Raw genomic sequence first — 17,823 nt, 5'->3', positions numbered from 1 at the left:
TGGGGTGAGAGTTGAGGTCACACGAGGTTTTCTCCACCTGAGGAAACAGCTTTGTGTATGTTAGATAAACACCGCGTGACTTCCCTAGAGAACAGCTAGTTTTGCTGGTAATACAGGCACTTAACCTTGGATACTCTTAACCAGGGGGTGTCTTAGTCCTTCAAAAACACACCCTAATTTAAACAACAACAAGCAGGCAAAAGTGACATCGAGTTTGGAGCCATAGCTCTAGGAGATTTTACACATTTCTGTTCAACTCTCTGGGGGCTTTTGACCTTGGACTTAAGAAGGACATTCCTCCAACAGCTTGGGGTACCTCTAGCCCTGGTGTAAGAAAGAGACCCACAGGCCAAACCAAACTGAGGTGGAGCCACCATAGCTTATATGCAGACCTGTGAGTATGAAAAATAAATGTTTATTGGTTAAAAAAAAAAAAAAAAAGGAAAGAAAAAAGTTACCTGTAACTCCCTGCTGTGTTTATACATGTGGCTCCATTCTGGCAGCCCAGGGGTGTCCCTGAGTAAATCTCACATTCATTAACATCAACAGAGCACAGAGGACCCTGCGTTTAGATAAAGCACGAAGTCAGGTGCCACAGGTTGCAAAGACATCTGGGTGAACAGTCACACAGCATGTTCAAGGATTTACAAACAGACAGTAAAGCTAAATATGATAAAATTAAAACTCATCTCCAGCCACGCTTCTTCTACAACTCAGGTGTGGCCTAACAGAGCCAAAGAGCTCTTCATAGATCATACCAGTCACAGGAGAAGAATCCTTATGTGGGCTACTTTTCATCTTACTGTGGAGCTCTGCCTAGGAATAGTCACTTAATTTCTTCTGGATGCGCATGTCAGGAATGTTTTCATTATTAATAGAAAAGGGCAGGAAAATGCACAGGCTACATTAAGATTCATTTAGTTATGCTGAGCAATTTCCATTCATGCTGGCCAGAACAGCATGTAGCATCTAGTCCAGCAAATCCCCACTTAAGATGGCTCAGGATCCAATGGGGACAGAATCATGCTGGCCGCTATTCGCATCTTGGCATACCTGGTGTCATTCATTCTGACTCAGGAGACCACAGAATCCTAGAAACTTTGGATGGAGAATTAAATAGGTCTGGAGGATTCCAAGCAAACCACTGATGCTGACTCATCATCATTTTTAACCAAGGATTAGGTGACTCACCTTCCACTGTGAGGGACACATACAAAAAAAGGAATCGGGGAGGTTGAGGCAGGTTCCGCCATGTTGGCAGGGATTGCTGCTGCAAACTTTCCTGTCCAGTGTCTGAAACAAAGACAGGATGGTCAGCGAGACAGTCATACTTTCCATGTTTTAGAGCAGGTGTGTACATCAAAACACATTTTACTCCTGGCTGGTGGGGGGAGGGAGGGGTCTTCCTCCAGACTTTAAATCCATTATGTAAATGCTTCTTCCTGTCAACTGTCTTCTGAGAAACCGAAAAGTGTTGACTATTATCAAGCCCTATCCATATTCCTTCACTACTAACGTGCATTTAACCACGGATGGGTGAGGCAAAAGTGAGGGGTGAGAGTTCTCACTCTGTTCTCTGAAAAAACACTGTTCACCTGACAAACGTATGATGGTGGCAAGAGTCAAGATGTGGGTGTGGGAGCCACATGGAAATTCCTATTTTACTAAGAAAATAAAACGGAAATTCCGGTTCCTTTGCTGTTGTTCTTCTCTTTGATACCTCCAGATAAGCATTTGAAATATGATCATCTTCGCTGCCCCCACACTCCTCCCCTGGGTTAAGACGACTGAACTCTTTTCACTCCAAGACCCTTTGTGGGAAATGTGGCCTGAGGCTTAAATACACCCTCCAGCCTTGTGCTCACATGACTGCTTTCAGACCAGAGTCATACACAGAGACCTGCCTTTGTCTCTGGAACCTGGGGAATCCTACCCTCCATCAGCTACTAGTTCCCACCTTGTAAGCTTTGAAATGCCTTTGGGGCAGAGAAAACATCTTTAGAGAGGACAAGTGATTATGCAAGGACAGCTATCCCATTAATTTCACCTAATGTTAGTCTAATTCTCGGTTTTAAAAATTAAAATGGGGCAAATTATTCTTTACATTTTTGAAAAATATTTGGTAAAATATTTGATTTTCTCGGAGAGAAAATCAAGTCTTTTCCCTCTGTTTGCAGATGAAACTGAGAGCAGAGAATGGCAAGCTGACTCAGCACCATGTGGAGCAAAGCCCATTCTCTCTCCACCTTTGTGATAAGTCAGGTGCCCATACATTTGGGGGTCTCCTTCTGGACTCTGTTTTCTTTCATTTTTCTGTCTCTCTGTGCCAGTACCACAATTAGTCCTGTTCATCAAAGGACACTGTTAAGAAAATTAACCACAAACTCACTGGAGGTTTTTCTGGCATGTAAGACAACACTGGGTGGGGATTAAAAGCTCAGAAGCCCATGGGGACCCAGCAGTAAATAGTCAGTGAGCAGTCAGGAGAAAGACAGTAGAAACTATGGGACTTTAGGCATCCAAAGGCATGGAGGTATTTCTACTCCAGAGTTACTAAACACTCTTCCTGGGGGGATGGGCAGAGGGAGGCCAGTCCCAGCTAACTGGACTATGGCCTCCAGTTCTTGACCTTTGGCAGGAATAAAGAAACACTCTAGGAGACTGAGAACTACTGTTTGTCTTGCTCATTTTAATTTATTCAACTACTCTCTAAGAAGATAAAGGCAGAAAGGGCAATTTCTTATCAAAGCCAGGAAAAGGAATGTGCAAACTTGTCCACCAAAATTAAAACAACAGAGTAGAGGACATTTGAAGAATAATCAAAAACAGACCAAGAATATGAGAGCAGGGACTCTGAACCTGGAATCCTCTTACTTTTATTCAAAATTTAAAACATGGGGACTTTCTATGCATTTCTCTGTGTGGAAGGTTATGGCTCCCTTGAAAGTCTTAAAAATATCAGCTCCCTACAAAAGGGATGAGAAGTCTAAAATTACAAGCATGCAGTAAAGTTATGGATGGTTTATTCTAAGAAATTGTTCAAATTTAATCACCAGAAGATATACTTTTAAGAAGATCTGGAATATTCTGAGATACAGCCTAGACTCTAAGTTCAATGTTAGAGAAAACGTGAGCCCTTTGAAAACTGAGTCGTGGATGCCAGAATAAGCAAGTTGGGTGGTCACTAGCTGACCAGCTCCAGCACACTTAAGCCTGACATTATATGGTTTAAAAAATGATAGCAAAGAGGAAGAGCACGTGGACAGCTGAACTGAGAGTCAGAGGACTTCACATGCTCAGTGAGCTTCATCTCTCTGAGACTCACTTTCCTCATGTGTCCTGGGAAGCATGATGTGTGATGAGAATTAAACGACCTTACAAATCAGAAATAGACTCACAGATGAAGAAAACAATCTTATGGTTACCAGGAGGGAAAGATGGGTAGGGATAATTGGGAGATTGGGATTGACATATACACACTGTTATTAATATATATAAAACAGATAGCTAATAAAGACCTACTGTATAGCACAGAGAACTTTACTCAATACTCTGTAATGGCCTAAATGGGAAAAGAATCTAAAAAAGAGTATATATACACACATACAACTGATTCACTTTGCTGTATGGCAGAAACTAACATAACATTGTAAATCAACTGCTGCTGCTGCTAAGTCACTTCAGTCGTGTCCGACTCTGTGCGACCCCATAGATGGTAACCCACCAGGCTCCCCCGTCCCTGGGATTCTCAAGGCAAGAACACCGGACTGGGGTTGCCATTTCCTTCTCCATTGCATGAAAGTGAAAAGTGAAAGTGAAGTTGCTCAGTCGTGTCCAACTCTTAGTGACTCCATGGACTACATGCCCATAAAAAAACAGTTTTTGATTGTGATAAGAATTAAATTATGCGAAGAGCAAAGCCCTTGATATTGATCATCCATTCACCTTAAGGATACTGGCTCTATTTGGACTTCCCTGGTGGCTCAGTGGTAGAGGATCTGCCTGCCAAAGCAGGACACACAGATTCAATCCCTGGTCTAGGAAGATTCCCACATGCCACATGCCATGGCACATGCAGCTAAGCCCATGTGTCATGACTTCTGAAGCCCTCACACCCTAGAGCCCTAGCTCTGCAACAAGAGAAGCCATCAAAGTGAGAAATCTGCACACCACAACTAGAGAACCTCCAGCTCCCCGCAACTAGAGAAAAGCCCACGCAGCAACGAAGACCCAGCGCAGCCAAAATAAATAAATGAAATTAAAAAAAAAAAAAAGAATACCAGCTCCATCAGCGATTCTAGTGTATTTTCAGTGAAAGATGCTGCCTGTCTCGTAGTTATAGGACTCACCTGCTGTAAGCTTTGGAGTTTTCTCTCAAGATCCGCAAGCTAGCAGTTGGGAAGAGAAAACATCCATTAGCTGGAGCAAAGGCGCGTCGTGTGCCACGTTACTCTGTTACCTGTTTCCCTAGTGCCTTCACTTTATCTGTTTGCTCCTTGTCTAATTGCCTTTCCCCTCCTCTTTTCTCTCCCCTCCAGGCTTCCCTTCCTTCCTTCTCTCTTCCATTGCATGGATATTTTTAAAAACAGAAGTACAACACAATGATAAGTTGATTCATTGACTGTCTGTGCATGGTGACCCTGGGAATTTTCCTGAGCGATGGTGACCCATCCACCTCATCAATAAGGAGGTGGCTATCAGAACGTGAGCAGAGCCAACTTATGCTGCAAGCTCTTGTCACAGGATTTCCAACCTCTGCCCATCACACCTCTACCTCCTCCATTAGGGCTGGGTCATTTAACCAAAAAGTCCATAATTATAACACTACATTTTTAAGGAGGATACAAAATTGGTATATCTTCTGCAAAAATGATTACTTACAAAGTTGAATTAAGGAGAACCCATTTGTCCCAAGGATGTGGATGTCAGACTTACCTTGGAATCAAGCTGATGGATTTGATTAGAAATATTTTGAGGCAGACCGACTGTAGTTCTTTTTAAGTTTGTAATATCATCTTTGTTTTTCTGGATCTGATTTTTTTTAAAAAAGGAGAAGAAAACGAAGGGAGAAGAGAAGGAGGAAGAGAATGCTAGTGAAAAAATTATGTATATAAGAATAAAATGTTTAAATTTGGGTAGTATTCTATTTCAAGCCCTAAGGCCTTACCATTATTATTAAAAAAAAAAAAAAAAACAATGCCATGTATAATAAACACCAGACTAAAATAGCCATGGCATAATTCCATTTACCCTTTCAGTAATAAGGTATCAAGGAATTTTCTGTTTGCCTTTTTTCCCCATAATAACAGTTTAGAATGCTTTTTAAGAGGCCTGACTTAGAAGGAGACTGGGTTTTAAATCTTGGCTCAGCCATTTAACATATGTCCTTGGATACATTGCTGAGGTGCTGTAGGGAGGGTTCCTCTATCTCCCTTACAGATGGGGTAGCGATAAAGCCCACCTCATAGGCAGCCATGAGGGTTAGATGAGATAATACACATAAAGTGCTGAGCACAGCGCAGAGTCCATAATGAACTCTAAATGCTAGCTCCTAACATGATGATCAATAGACCTGTATGACGTAACAAACAATAAGCACTGAAAACATTCAGTAAGCAGGATAGGATAACTGGCCAATTCTGTTCTGTGGCAAAAATAAACTGATCGCATCTACATCTTTCTATGGTCCCCCTCCATCCCTGGTCCCCTTGTGAAACAGCCTCAGTATCACCCTCTGCACCCTCTCTGGGCTGGAATACATAAGTCCACACAGTGAGCCACCTCCTGCTAGCACTATGTCCCGTACCCATCATTAACCCCAGGGCATTGTTTCCTACATGGAGTTGTTTCACCTCAGTCATGTTCCCTGTGCTCAGGAAAGTGCAGATTAACATAGGCCTTTTCAGTATGAATAAACAAAACTACTTCAGTATGTTTCCAGTGTATTACCTGATGGAAACACTCGCCGACATCCTCATCATTTAATTTAATTCTCCCCAGGGATCCAGTTCTAAATTCAATGTTTTGAGCTGATCCAGTAAGAAACACCAAGTTTCCCCTCTCTGCTGTCATTCGAGGCCTACATAATCCAAGCCAGAGAATGCATCAGTAATTATCACATGCAGTTTTTTAAGTCTAGAGAACAAAGTTTCTCACTCAATAGCTATGGACTGCATACACTTTTGCTTTGTGGTCATCTCAGCTGAATTTTCCCTGCTCACTTGTCATTTCTTTCTTTGCAAATTTCCTGGATATGCCTCCTAGTAAACTGCATCCTTGCCTAATTTGCCAAGGGATAAATGAAGAGTTTGTGTATAAAAAGGTACTTCCATACATCAACTCAACTGTTTTTCCTGGTTTGTTTTTAATATCATCTTTTTTTCTTTAGAAAAATTATACCTTGGCTTATCTGGTTATTTGTGAAAACTGATGAGGAGCCACCCAAGTCCATCAGCAGAAATGACCCACGTGTGTACTTACTGTTGGAGGTCAATATTTCTTTTTTGTCTCTGCAGCGCAAATCCTCCATCTTCACTGTATGATGCAGCAAACGTCAATAAAATAACCAAACTCCCAAGAAAAAGTGAGGACATGTTCCTCACCAGCCTCCTGGGTCGTCAGGAAGCAGGGAGGCTGCTCTCCCGGCCGAGCGTGGGAGTCCAGAGAACCAAGCCTGCAGCTGTACTCTGACCTGTGGATTGTCCCACACTTTTCAGTCCTTTCTTCTTTGCCCTGGAAGCCTACGTTATTTTTTTCTTCCTGAGGGATGTAAATGATCTTAGATCTTCAATACTCTTCAACTTGTGAGAGGTCAAAATCTACCTCTAAGTGATGCACAACTTAATCATTACCTATCTGACCTTTGAAACAGTAGCAAATGTCTTTGGAAACATCCACTAAAACTCTCCTTGCTTACGAAGTGACTGGCTTTCAACAAATGCTATTGGGAACTATTGGATATCCCCATGTAAAAGAATGAAGTTGGACCCAGACTTTACATTATGTAGAAGAAAATAATACAAAATGAATCAAATACCTACCTAAATATAAGAGTCTCCTTGCTTAAGAAGTGACTGATTTTTAACAAATGCTATTGGGAACTATTGGATATCCCCATGTAAAAGAATGAAGTTGGACCCAGACTTTACATTATATAGAAAAAAATAATACAAAATGAATCAAATACCTACCTAAATATAAGAGTCTCCTTGCTTAAGAAGTGACTGGCTTTCAACAAATGCTATTGGGAACTATTGGATATCCCCATGTAAAAGAATGAAGTTGGACCCAGACTTTACATTATATAGAAGAAAATAATACAAAATGAATCAAATACCTACCTAAATATAAGAGTCTCCTTGCTTAAGAAGTGACTGGCTTTCAACAAATGCTATTGGGAACTATTGGATATCCACATGTAAAAGAATGAAGTTGGACCCAGACTTTACATTATATAGGAAAAAATAATACAAATGAATCAAATACCTACCTAAATATAAGAGCTAAAACCATGACATTCTTAGGAAAAAACATAGGGGAAAATCTTCATGATTTTGGATTCCACAATGATTTCTTGGATATGACACCAAAAGTAGAAACAACAAAAGAGAAAAAAAAAGTGGTATGTGGGACTATTTCAAAGTGAAAAACTTTTATATATTAAAAGACACTATCGATCATGAAAAGGCAACTTAAAAATGCGAAAACTTTTAAAATCATATATATGATTAAGAGGTTAATATGCAGAATACAGAGAATCCCACAACTTAACAGCACAAAATAAGTAACCCTATTAAACAATGGGCAAAGAAAATCAACATTTCTTCTGAAAAGATACACAAATGGCCAAACAGCACATGAAAAGATGGCTCAGTGTCATTTATCACTAGGGGAATACAAATCAAAACCATAGTGAGATAACATTTCACACTCACAGGATGGCTACTGTCACACAAAAGCAGAAAATAACAAATATTGGGCAAGAATGTGAAAAAATTAGGACCCTGGTATACTGCTGGTGAGAATGTAAAATGATATAGTCACTATAAAACAGTATGACAGTTCCTCAAAAAATTAAACATAGAATGACCATGCATGTGTACTATAAGTCACTTCTTTGCAACACTATGAACTGTAGCCTTCCAGGCTCCTCTCCAGGCAAGAATACTGGAGTGGGTTGCCATGCCCTCCTCCAGGGGATCTTCCCAACCCAGGGACTGAACCCGAGTCTCTTCTTTCTCCTGCATTGGTAGGCAGGTTTATCACTAAAACCCCATGGGAAGCCCTAGAATGATGATCTAGCAATTCTACTTCTGGCTATAATAATTGAAAACAGGGACTCAAAGAGATATTTGTACAACTGTGTTAATAGCTCATTATTTACAACAGCCAAAACATGGAAGCAAGCCAAATGTCCATCCAAATGTTCACTGACAGATCTGAATGGAAAACAGAATGTGTTACATATATATATAATGGAATATTATTCGTCCTTAAAAGGAAGGAAACTCTGACATGCTACAATGTGGATGAGTCTTGAAGACATTATGCTAAGTGAAATAAGCCAGTTCAGTTCAGTTCAGTCACTCAGTCGTGTCTGACTCTTTGCAACACCATGAAGGGCAACATGCCAGGCCTCCCTGTCCATCACCAACTCCCGGAGTTCACCCAAACTCATGTCCATCGAGTCGGTGATGCCATCCAGCCATCTCATCCTCTGTTGTCCTCTTCTCCTCCTGCCCCCAATCCCTCCCAGCACCAGGGTCTTTTCCAATGAGTCAACTCTTCGCATGAGGTGGCCAAAGTATTCCACTCATATGAAGAACCTAAAGTGGTAAGATTCATAGAGACAGAAAGTAGAGTGGTGGTTTCTAGGGCTGGGGGTAGGGAGAATGGTAAGATATTGTTTAACGGATACAGAGTTTCACTTTGGAAAGATGAAAAAAAGTTCTGGAGACAGATAGTGGTGATGGTTTCACAACAGTGTGAATGTATGTGCTGTATGTAATGCCACTGAGCTTAAAAATTACTCCTCTAAATAAGCTCTGCAGCTTGATATTATGGAGAGATGGAACATGTCTTATACCCGTTCTGTTCAATCAAAAGAACAAAAATAGCAAAAACAGCTGCAAGTTGCTACTTTCTTTAGGTGATACTGGAGGTCAAATGATGAGTCCTTTGTTCTTTTGTTATTTAAGAAATGGGTGTCATACAACAATGGTATTGCAGGTTGGATACATTTTTTTTTAAGTTACATTAGTTCGAAGTTTGTTTAAAAGCTTAACAATTTGGTGTAGGGGTGGGGGGAAATCTTGACTGTGAAATAGTTGTCAACTTTAAGAACAGGATAAAATAGGATGTGTTAGAATATTTCAACATAAAGGACCATTCTAACTCTGAACTTTGAACATAATGTAACTATTTTCATGATTCTATTTTCTTAATGGTTACTGCATTCAGCCTATCTTTTAGAGCAATAAAAGATGTCTCCAGCATATTTCAAAAAGAACTTCATTTTTTAACAGAATTTTCCTGTTTTACTAATGTGCTTACTAAAACAAAGTCAAGATAATTTCTCTACTCTGAGTCTAGTCATCCAATTCTTAATTGACTCTCATGCTAGAAAGAAAAGAAATATTCTTTCAAGGTCTGACTGACTTTGGATGACGTGTTAGGGAATTTTATATCCAGTTCACCTGCTCAACTCTAGCTGAGATCAATAGATAAGTCAGACAGTCTGCACATGATGACTCAGTGGAAACAATATAAAAATCAGTCGCTGTTTCCACAGCGTTATCATTCATTCTTTTGGCTTTATTTGGAATTTCTCCAATAAAAATAAAATAGTTGTAGAATCCATGACCTTTAGACTTAGAAGGTGAATAATCTCCTGTCTCCCTTTCCCAGAGTAAATGCGGTATAAACCTGAAATCCTGTCTTTCATGACTGGCAAAGCTCCCATTTCCTCCCTAAATCAGAATTCATTCCACAAAGATCCTTCACATGCCCTTTTTGTATTAGCCAGTCTACGAAATGACAGGAATGCACGATGGGATATGTCGCAGATTTTTCTCTCCAAAGTCAGCTCTAGGAAAGCTCACTGGGTTCAGGGTAAGAACGTGGGCTTGGAAATTCATTCATCGGGGTTTAAATGCAGCTCCATCACTGTCTGACCATATGACACTGTTTCTTCATCAGCAAAAAGATAATAATAACAGCACTGAAAGTGTACAAAATATTTAGCATACCTGGTCTCTGGCATATAAATGTCCACTAACTACAAACTGTGATTATCATGTAGATAAATATAACAATTCTCCTTCCTCTTCCACCACTTGAACTTGGGTTTCTCAAAGCAGGAAATGATGCAAGAATCCACAAGCAACTTAAAAAGCTTTTGCACAAGGAAAATCAGGGGTGCCCTTATCTCCCCTTTTACAGAAGAGGATTTCAGAACAGGGACATACATTGAGGACTTTGAGTGAAGAGGGGGCTAGCTGAACTGCAGCTGGGGATCCGAGGCCAAAGTAAACTGATGCCTGAGAACCAGGCGAAGTGGTGCCAGGAAGCAAGGAAGCACTCCACATGGGCGAGCAGAGGCAACATTAGACTTAAATCCAAGAGTCTCCAAGAGCAGGCAATCCAAAGGGAATAAACTCTTCCCTGAGCCGGAGCTGAGGAAACAGAGAAAGGAGAGGGTTTGCTCTGGGAGCTGCTCTATGCCGGGGAGGAGCGTGTGAGAGGACACCTAAGAAAGCCATAAGACACTTTATTGCATTCATTAAAATAAAAGTATTAATTCAGGACACTAATAATATCTACGACTTTTACACATCTTAAGTTTGTCACGAGGTCTGTTGCGTTCTTGGTTTCCAGCCTTCGGCATCTACGGCAAAGTGAATGTCAATGTGTTTTGCTTTGTTGCAGACGTCACACATGGTACATGGACTTAGGGTTGTTCCCATTCCTCCACCTCCAAGTGCAGTGTTACTAATCAATGATTCGTGACCTGCTGATTTGTGCTCCCAATCCTGTGCCAGGATGTCACCTTCCATCCTCTCTCTCCTCCCAGCTCCTCAGCAATTCTTAACAGAATTTTCAGCTCCTTCTCTTCCTCTCTTTCCGTCCTTACAAAAAAGAATCAGAACTACCTCTTCTTTCTTCCTTTACCCTTTCCAAAACATCTTAGTACAACCTTTGCTTCTTGTGCACCATCCACTTCACTTCCTTTTTCTATCTGAATACCCAAGTCCCCAACGTTTTTAGTAATCCCCAACACAACACACTAATGAAATTCATGAATGACTCAATTCACAGAGGAAAATTCTATAGTCATCAAAACTGTACATGAAAGTAAATCCCAGGATACTTGAATTTCACTCAAGGGTAAGTGCTGGCTGAGAGGCATCACTATAATCATAAAGCTGATAAGTAAAAGTGAAAGTCATTCAATAGTGTCTGACTCTTTGGGACCCTATGGACTACACAGTCCATGGAATTCTCCAGGCCAGAATACTGGAATGGGCAGCTATTCCCTTCCCAAGGGGATCTTTCCAACCCAGGGATCGAACCCAGGTCTCTCGCATTGCAGACGGCTTCTTTACCACCTGAGCCACCAGGGAAGCCCAAAGCTGATAAGGATCAAAACAAAAACACAACAACCAAAACAATACAGAACAGAATTAACCAAATTAACTCTGCCAGGGAAGCGCAATGCAGGCTTCCCAAGAGCCAGTTGAATCTTACAGAATATATATGAGTTTTCCAGGCAAAGCAGTGGGACTGGGAGTTTTACACAGAAAAATGGGCACATCTAAAGTTTTCCAGTTACAAAACAGCTAAGTATGGTTACAACGCCAATGCATTTTTAAATGGAAAGGAAGTCAGATCAAGGAGGACCGTGAAATGTCATTTTAATGAGCTTAGATTCTACTTTATTCCTTAATAATGGAGAATTATGAGGGTTTTTAGATAGGGGGTCATGTTTGCATTTTATAAACAGCCCTGCAGAGCCAAGTCTAATTCCCAGACTCATTGAGGAAGTTGTGGTACAACTAAGGTGTGACCTGGGGAGGCCTTGGTGGAAGTACTGGCAGAGAGAGCAGGAGACAGTGAGAGAGGTATTTAGGAAACAGGATCTACAAAAAAATACATATTGGGGCAGTTAAGCAAGAAAAGGGAAGTGATGCTCAGGTTTCTTGCTTGAGAAATTGGCAGGACAGAGGTGTCATGAATCGATTAATAATAATCAGGGGAAGGAGGTTTTGGAGAAAAGATAAGAGTTCAGATTTAGATGCACAGATACCTGGGGAACAGATGCCCCCTTCCCCTTGCCCTGCCCTGCTGTCACATGGCCATACTCTACAAATGGTTTAGTCATCAGTGGTGGCTGTAGGGAAGATTCAGAGATGGCTGAGACTACAATCTTGCTACTCAAAAGTGTGGTCAATGGACCCAGCACAGACTTTATCCACGAGCTTGTCAGTTCAGTCACTCAATCATGTCCGACTTTTTGCGACCCCGTGACTGCAGCACACCAGGCTTCCCTGTCCATCACCAACTCCCAGAGCTTACTGAAACTCATGTCCATTGAGTTGGTGATGCCATCCAACCATCTCATCGTCTGTCATCTCCTTCTCCTCCCACCTTCAATCTTTTCCAGCATCAGGGTTTTTTCTAGTGAGTCAGTTCTTTGCATCAGGTGGCCAAAGTTTCAGCTTCAGCATCAGTTCTTCCAATGCATATTCAGGACTGATTGCCTTTAGGATTGACTGGTTGGATCTCCTTGCAGTCCAAGGGACTCACAAGAGTCTTCCCCAACACCACAGCAAAGCATCAATTCTTCAGTGCTCAGTTTAGAGTTCAACTCTCACATTCACAAATAACTACTGGAAAAACCAGAGCTTTGACTAGATGAACATTTGTTGGAAAAATAATGTCTGTTTTTTAATACGCTGTCTAAGTTGGTCATAGCTTTTCTTCCAAGGAGCAAGCGTCTTTTAATTTCATGGCTGCAGTCACCATCTACAGTGATTTTGGAGCCCCAAAAAGTAAAGTCTCTCACTGTTTCCATTGTTTACTCCTCTATATGCCATGAAGTGATGGGAAACAAGGCCATGATCTTGGTTTTCTGAATGTTGAGTTTTAAGCCAACTTTTTCACTCTCCTCTTTCACTTTCATCAACAGGCTCTTTAGTTCTTCTTCGCTTTCTGCCATAAGGGCGGTGTCATCTGCATATCTGAGCTTATTGATATTTCTTCCGGCAAACTTGATTCCAACTTATGCTTCAGCCAGCCCAGCATGTCGCATGATGTACTCTGCATATAAAGTTAAATAACCAGGGTGACAATATACAGCCTTGACATATTCCTTTCCAGATTTGGAACCAGTCTGTTGTTCAATGTCTGGTTCTAACTATTGCTTCTTGACCTGGATACAGATTTCTCAGGAGGCAGGTCAGGTGGTCTGGTATTCCCATCTCTTTCAGAATTTTCCACAGTTTGTTGTGATCCACACAGTCAAAGGCTTTGGCATAGTCTATAAAGCAGAACTAGATGTTTTTCTGGAACTCTCTTGCTTTTTCCATGATCCAGCGAATATTGGCAATTTGATCTCTGGTTCCTCTGCCTTTTCTAAAACCAGCTTGAACATCTGGAAGTTCACAGTTCACATCTGTTGAAGCCTGGCTTGGAGAATTTTGAGCATTACTTTACTAGCGTGTGAGATGAGTGCAATTGTGTGGTAGTTTGAGCATTCTTTGGCATTGCCTTTCTTTGGGATTGGAATGAAAACTGACCTTTTCCAGTCCTGTGGCCACTGCTGAGTTTTCCAAATTTGCTGGCATATTGAGTGCAGCACTTTTACAGCATCACCTTTTAGGAATTGAAATACTCAACTGTAATTCCTCTGCTAGCTTTGTTTGTAGTGATGCTTCATAAGGCCCACTTGACTTCGCATTCCAGGATGTCTGGCTCTAGGTGAGTTATGACCCCATCGTGGTTATCTGGGTCGTGAAGATCTTTTTAATATAGTTCTTCTGTGTATTTTTGACACCTCTTCTTAATATCTTCCGGAGAAGGCAATGGCACCCCACTCCAGTACTCCTGCCTGGAAAATCCCATGAATGGAAAAGCCTGGTAGGCTGCAGTACATGCGGTCGCTACGAGTCAGACACGACTGAGCAACTTCACTTTCACTTTTCACTTTCATGCATTGGAGAAGGAAATGGCAACCCACTCCAGTATTCTTGCCTGGAGAACCCAAGGATGGGGGAGCCTGGTGGGCTGCCGTCTATGGGGTCGCACAGAGTCGGACATGACAGAAGTGACTTAGCAGCAGCAGCAGCTTAATATCTTCTGCTTCTGTTAGGCCCATATCATTTCTGTCTATTGTGCCCATCTTTGCATGAAATGTTCCCTTTGTATCTCTAATTTTCTTGAAGAGATCTCTTGTCTTTCTGATTCTATTGTTTTCCTCTATTTCTTTGCATTGATCGCTGAGGAAGGCTTTCTTACCTCCCCTTGCTATTCTTTGGAATTCTGAATTCAAATGGGTATAAATTTCCTTTTCTCCTTTGCCTTTTGCTTCTCTTCTTTTCTCAGCTATTTGTAACACCTCTCAGACAAGCTTTTTGCATTTATTTTTCTTGGGTATGGTCTTGATCCCTGTTTCCTGTACAATGTCACAAACCTCCATCCATAGTTCTTCAGGCACTGTGTGTATCAGATCTAATCCCTTGAATCTGTTTGTCACTTCCATTGTATAAGTGGAATAACGGATTTGATTTAGGTCATACCTGAATGGCCTAGTGATTTTCCCTATTTTCTTAAATTTTCCCTATTTTCTTAAATTCCCTATTTCCCTTAAATTTTCTTCAATTTAAGACCACCTTGAGACATTACTTTGCCAACAAAGGTCTGTCTAGTTAAGGCTATGGTTTTTCCTGTGGTCATGTATGGATGTGAGAGTTGGACTGTGAAGAAAGCTGAGCACCAAAGAATTGATGCTTTTGAACTGTGGTGTTGGAGAAGACTCTTGAGAGTCCCTTGGACTGCAAGGAGATCCAACCAGTCCATTCTGAAGGAGATCAGCCCTGGGATTTCTTTGGAAGGACTGATGCTAAAGCTGAAACTCCAGTACTTTGGCCACCTCATGCGAAGAGTTGACTCATTGGAAAACACTCTGATTCTGGGAGGGACTGGGGGCAGGAGGAGAAGAGGATGACAGAGGAAGAGATGGCTGGATGGTATCACTGACTCAATGGACGTGAGTCTGAGTGAACTCCGGGAGTTGGTGATGGACAGGGAGGCCTGGCATGCTGGGATTCATGGGGTCGCAAAGAGTCGGACACGCTGAGTGATTGAACTGAACTCCCCTAAACAAGATAGTGGAGTAGAAGGACGTGTGCTCTTCTTCTCCTGTGAGTACTCCAAAATTACAACTCACTGCTGAACAACTGTCGGCAGGAGAATGTTGGATTCCAACAAAAACAGATGCCCCATGTCCAAGGGCAAAGGCTAAGTCCCAACAAGATGGTAGCCAGGGCAGAATCATGTTTAGAATCAAACCCATACCTGCCAGAGATGCTTGGAGGGCTTAAACAAAACCTTGTGTGCACCAGGAGACCCCCACAGAGACTAAGTCAGACCTGCTTTGAGTGTTTGAGTGTCTCCTGCAGAGGTATGGGTCAGCAGTGGCCTGCCACAGGGCCAGGGGCTCTGCGAGCAGCAGACCTGGGTATGGGTATGACATAAGCCCTCTTGGGGGAGGTTGCCATTAACCCCACCATAGGGCTGCCAGAACTTACACAGGACTGGGGAAACAGACTCTTAAGAGAACACAAACAAAACCTTATGTGTACCAGGACTCAGGAGAAAGGAGCAATGACCCCACAAGAGACTGACCCAGACTTGCCCATGATTGTCCAGGAGTCTCCAACAGAGGCATGGGTTGGTGGTGGCCTTCTTCAGAGTCAGGGGCACTGAGCGTGCACAGCAGTGCGTGTATGGGACTTTTTGAAGGAGGTCACCATTATCATCCTTACCTCCACCATAGTTTGACCTCAGGTCAAACATCAGGGAGGGAACACAGCCCAGCCCATCAACAGAAAATTGGATTAAAGATTTACAGAGCATGGCCTTGCTCACCAGAGCAAGACCCAGTTTCTCCCTCAGTCAGTCTTTCATATCAGGAAGCTTCCATAAATCTCTTATCCTTATACATCAGAGGGAAGACAGAATGAAAACCACAATCACAGAAAACTAATCAAGCTGATCACATGGACCACAGTCTTGTCTACCTCAATGAAACTATGAGCCATGCCGTGTGGGGCCACCCAAGACAGATGGGTCATGGTGGAGAGTTATGACAACATGTGGTCCACTGGAGAAGCCAATGGCAAACCACTTCAGTATTCTTGCCTTGAGAACAGTGTGGAAAGGCAAAAAGATAGGAAACTGAAAGATGAACTCCCCAGGTTGGTAGGTCCCCAATATGCTACTGGAGAACAGTAGAGAAATAACTCCAGAAAGAATGAGACAGAGCCAAAGCAAAAACAACACCCAGTTGTGGATATGACTGGTGATGGAAGTAAAGTCCAATGCTGTAAAGAGCAATATTGCATAGGAACCTAGAATGTTAGGTCTGTGAATCAAGGTAAATTGGAAGTGGTCAAACAGGAGATGGCAAGAGTGAACATCAACATTTTAGGAATCAGTGAACTAAAATGGATTGGAATGGGTGAATTTAACTCAGATGACCATTGTATCTACTACTGTGGGCCAGAATCCCTTAGAAAAAAATGGATTAGTCCTCATAGTCAACAAAAGAGTCTGAAATGCAGGACTTGGATGAAATCTCAAAAATGACAGAATGATCTCTGTTCATTTCCAAGGCAAACGGTTCAATATCACAGTAATTTGCCCCAACCACTAATGCTGAAGAAGCTGAAGTTAAATGGTTCTATGAAGACTTACAAGACCTTCTAGAACTAAAACCCCCAAAAGATGTCCTTTTCATCATATGGAATGCAAAAGTAGGTAGTCAAGAGATACCTGATAACAGGAAAATTTGGCCTTGGAGTACAAAATGAAGCAGGGCAAAGGCTAACAGAGTTTTGCCAAGAGAATGCAGTGGTCATAACACCCTCTTCCAAAAACACAAGAGAAGACTCTACACATAGACATCACCAGATGGTCAATACCAAAATCAGATTGATTATATTCTTTGCAGCCAAAGATGGAGAAGCTCTATACAGTCAGCAAAAATAAGACCAGGAGCTGACTGTGGCTCAGATCATGAATGCCTTATTGCCAAATTCAGGAGCGTGTCAGAAATGCAAAAATCTCCAGTTCCTCAGATGTACTGAATCTAAATCTGCATTTTACAAACACCTTCCCTTCCTGACCCAGGGAGTGAAGGCACCTTAATAGAAGAAGAGAGGCACATGGTCTCCACAGGTGCCTCTCTATTTTTATTTTTTCTTAGATTGATCTTCTAACTTTCCATAACTTCCTTTTCTGTTTTCTGTTTCTTTATCTTCTTTTGTTCTAATTTCTGAGAAATTCCTTGCTATTTATCTTTTAAAATGTATATTGAGTTTAAAATTTTTGGCATTATATTTTTAATTTCAAAAACTTTCTTATTCTTTTGTGTTGTAACATCTCCTATTACTCTAAAAACAGCTGCTATTTGAAGTTTTATTCTGCTTGCTTGATTTCTCCAAGTTCTTTTTCTGTTTGCTTGTTTAGATCTATTTCATCTCAGAGGCTTTCCTCAAATACTTATTGATCCTTTTTCACTTATTTAAATTTAAAAATAGGACA

General features: G+C 41.5%; 1 protein-coding gene across 1 annotated transcript in view; it reads right to left on the bottom strand.

Moving 5' to 3' along the window:
- The window catches only part of CUBN (cubilin), a 261,035-nt gene extending 254,442 nt beyond the window's left edge, over window positions 1-6,593 (bottom strand). The window contains exons 1-6 of the mRNA XM_005891915.2: window positions 6,481-6,593; window positions 5,950-6,079; window positions 4,936-5,031; window positions 4,350-4,388; window positions 1,192-1,293; window positions 459-562 (exon numbers count right to left, since the gene is read on the bottom strand). Coding sequence (XP_005891977.2) covers window positions 459-562; window positions 1,192-1,293; window positions 4,350-4,388; window positions 4,936-5,031; window positions 5,950-6,079; window positions 6,481-6,593 — 584 coding nt within the window. The remainder of the gene's footprint in view (window positions 1-458; window positions 563-1,191; window positions 1,294-4,349; window positions 4,389-4,935; window positions 5,032-5,949; window positions 6,080-6,480) is intronic.
- Window positions 6,594-17,823: the final 11,230 nt, after the last annotated feature.

The sequence above is a fragment of the Bos mutus genome, chromosome 13 (assembly GCF_027580195.1).
Source record: "Bos mutus isolate GX-2022 chromosome 13, NWIPB_WYAK_1.1, whole genome shotgun sequence".
Lineage (NCBI taxonomy): Eukaryota > Metazoa > Chordata > Mammalia > Artiodactyla > Bovidae > Bos > Bos mutus.
The sequence above is the reverse complement of the archived record's forward strand: the minus strand, read 5'-3'. Positions and strand labels throughout refer to the sequence as shown.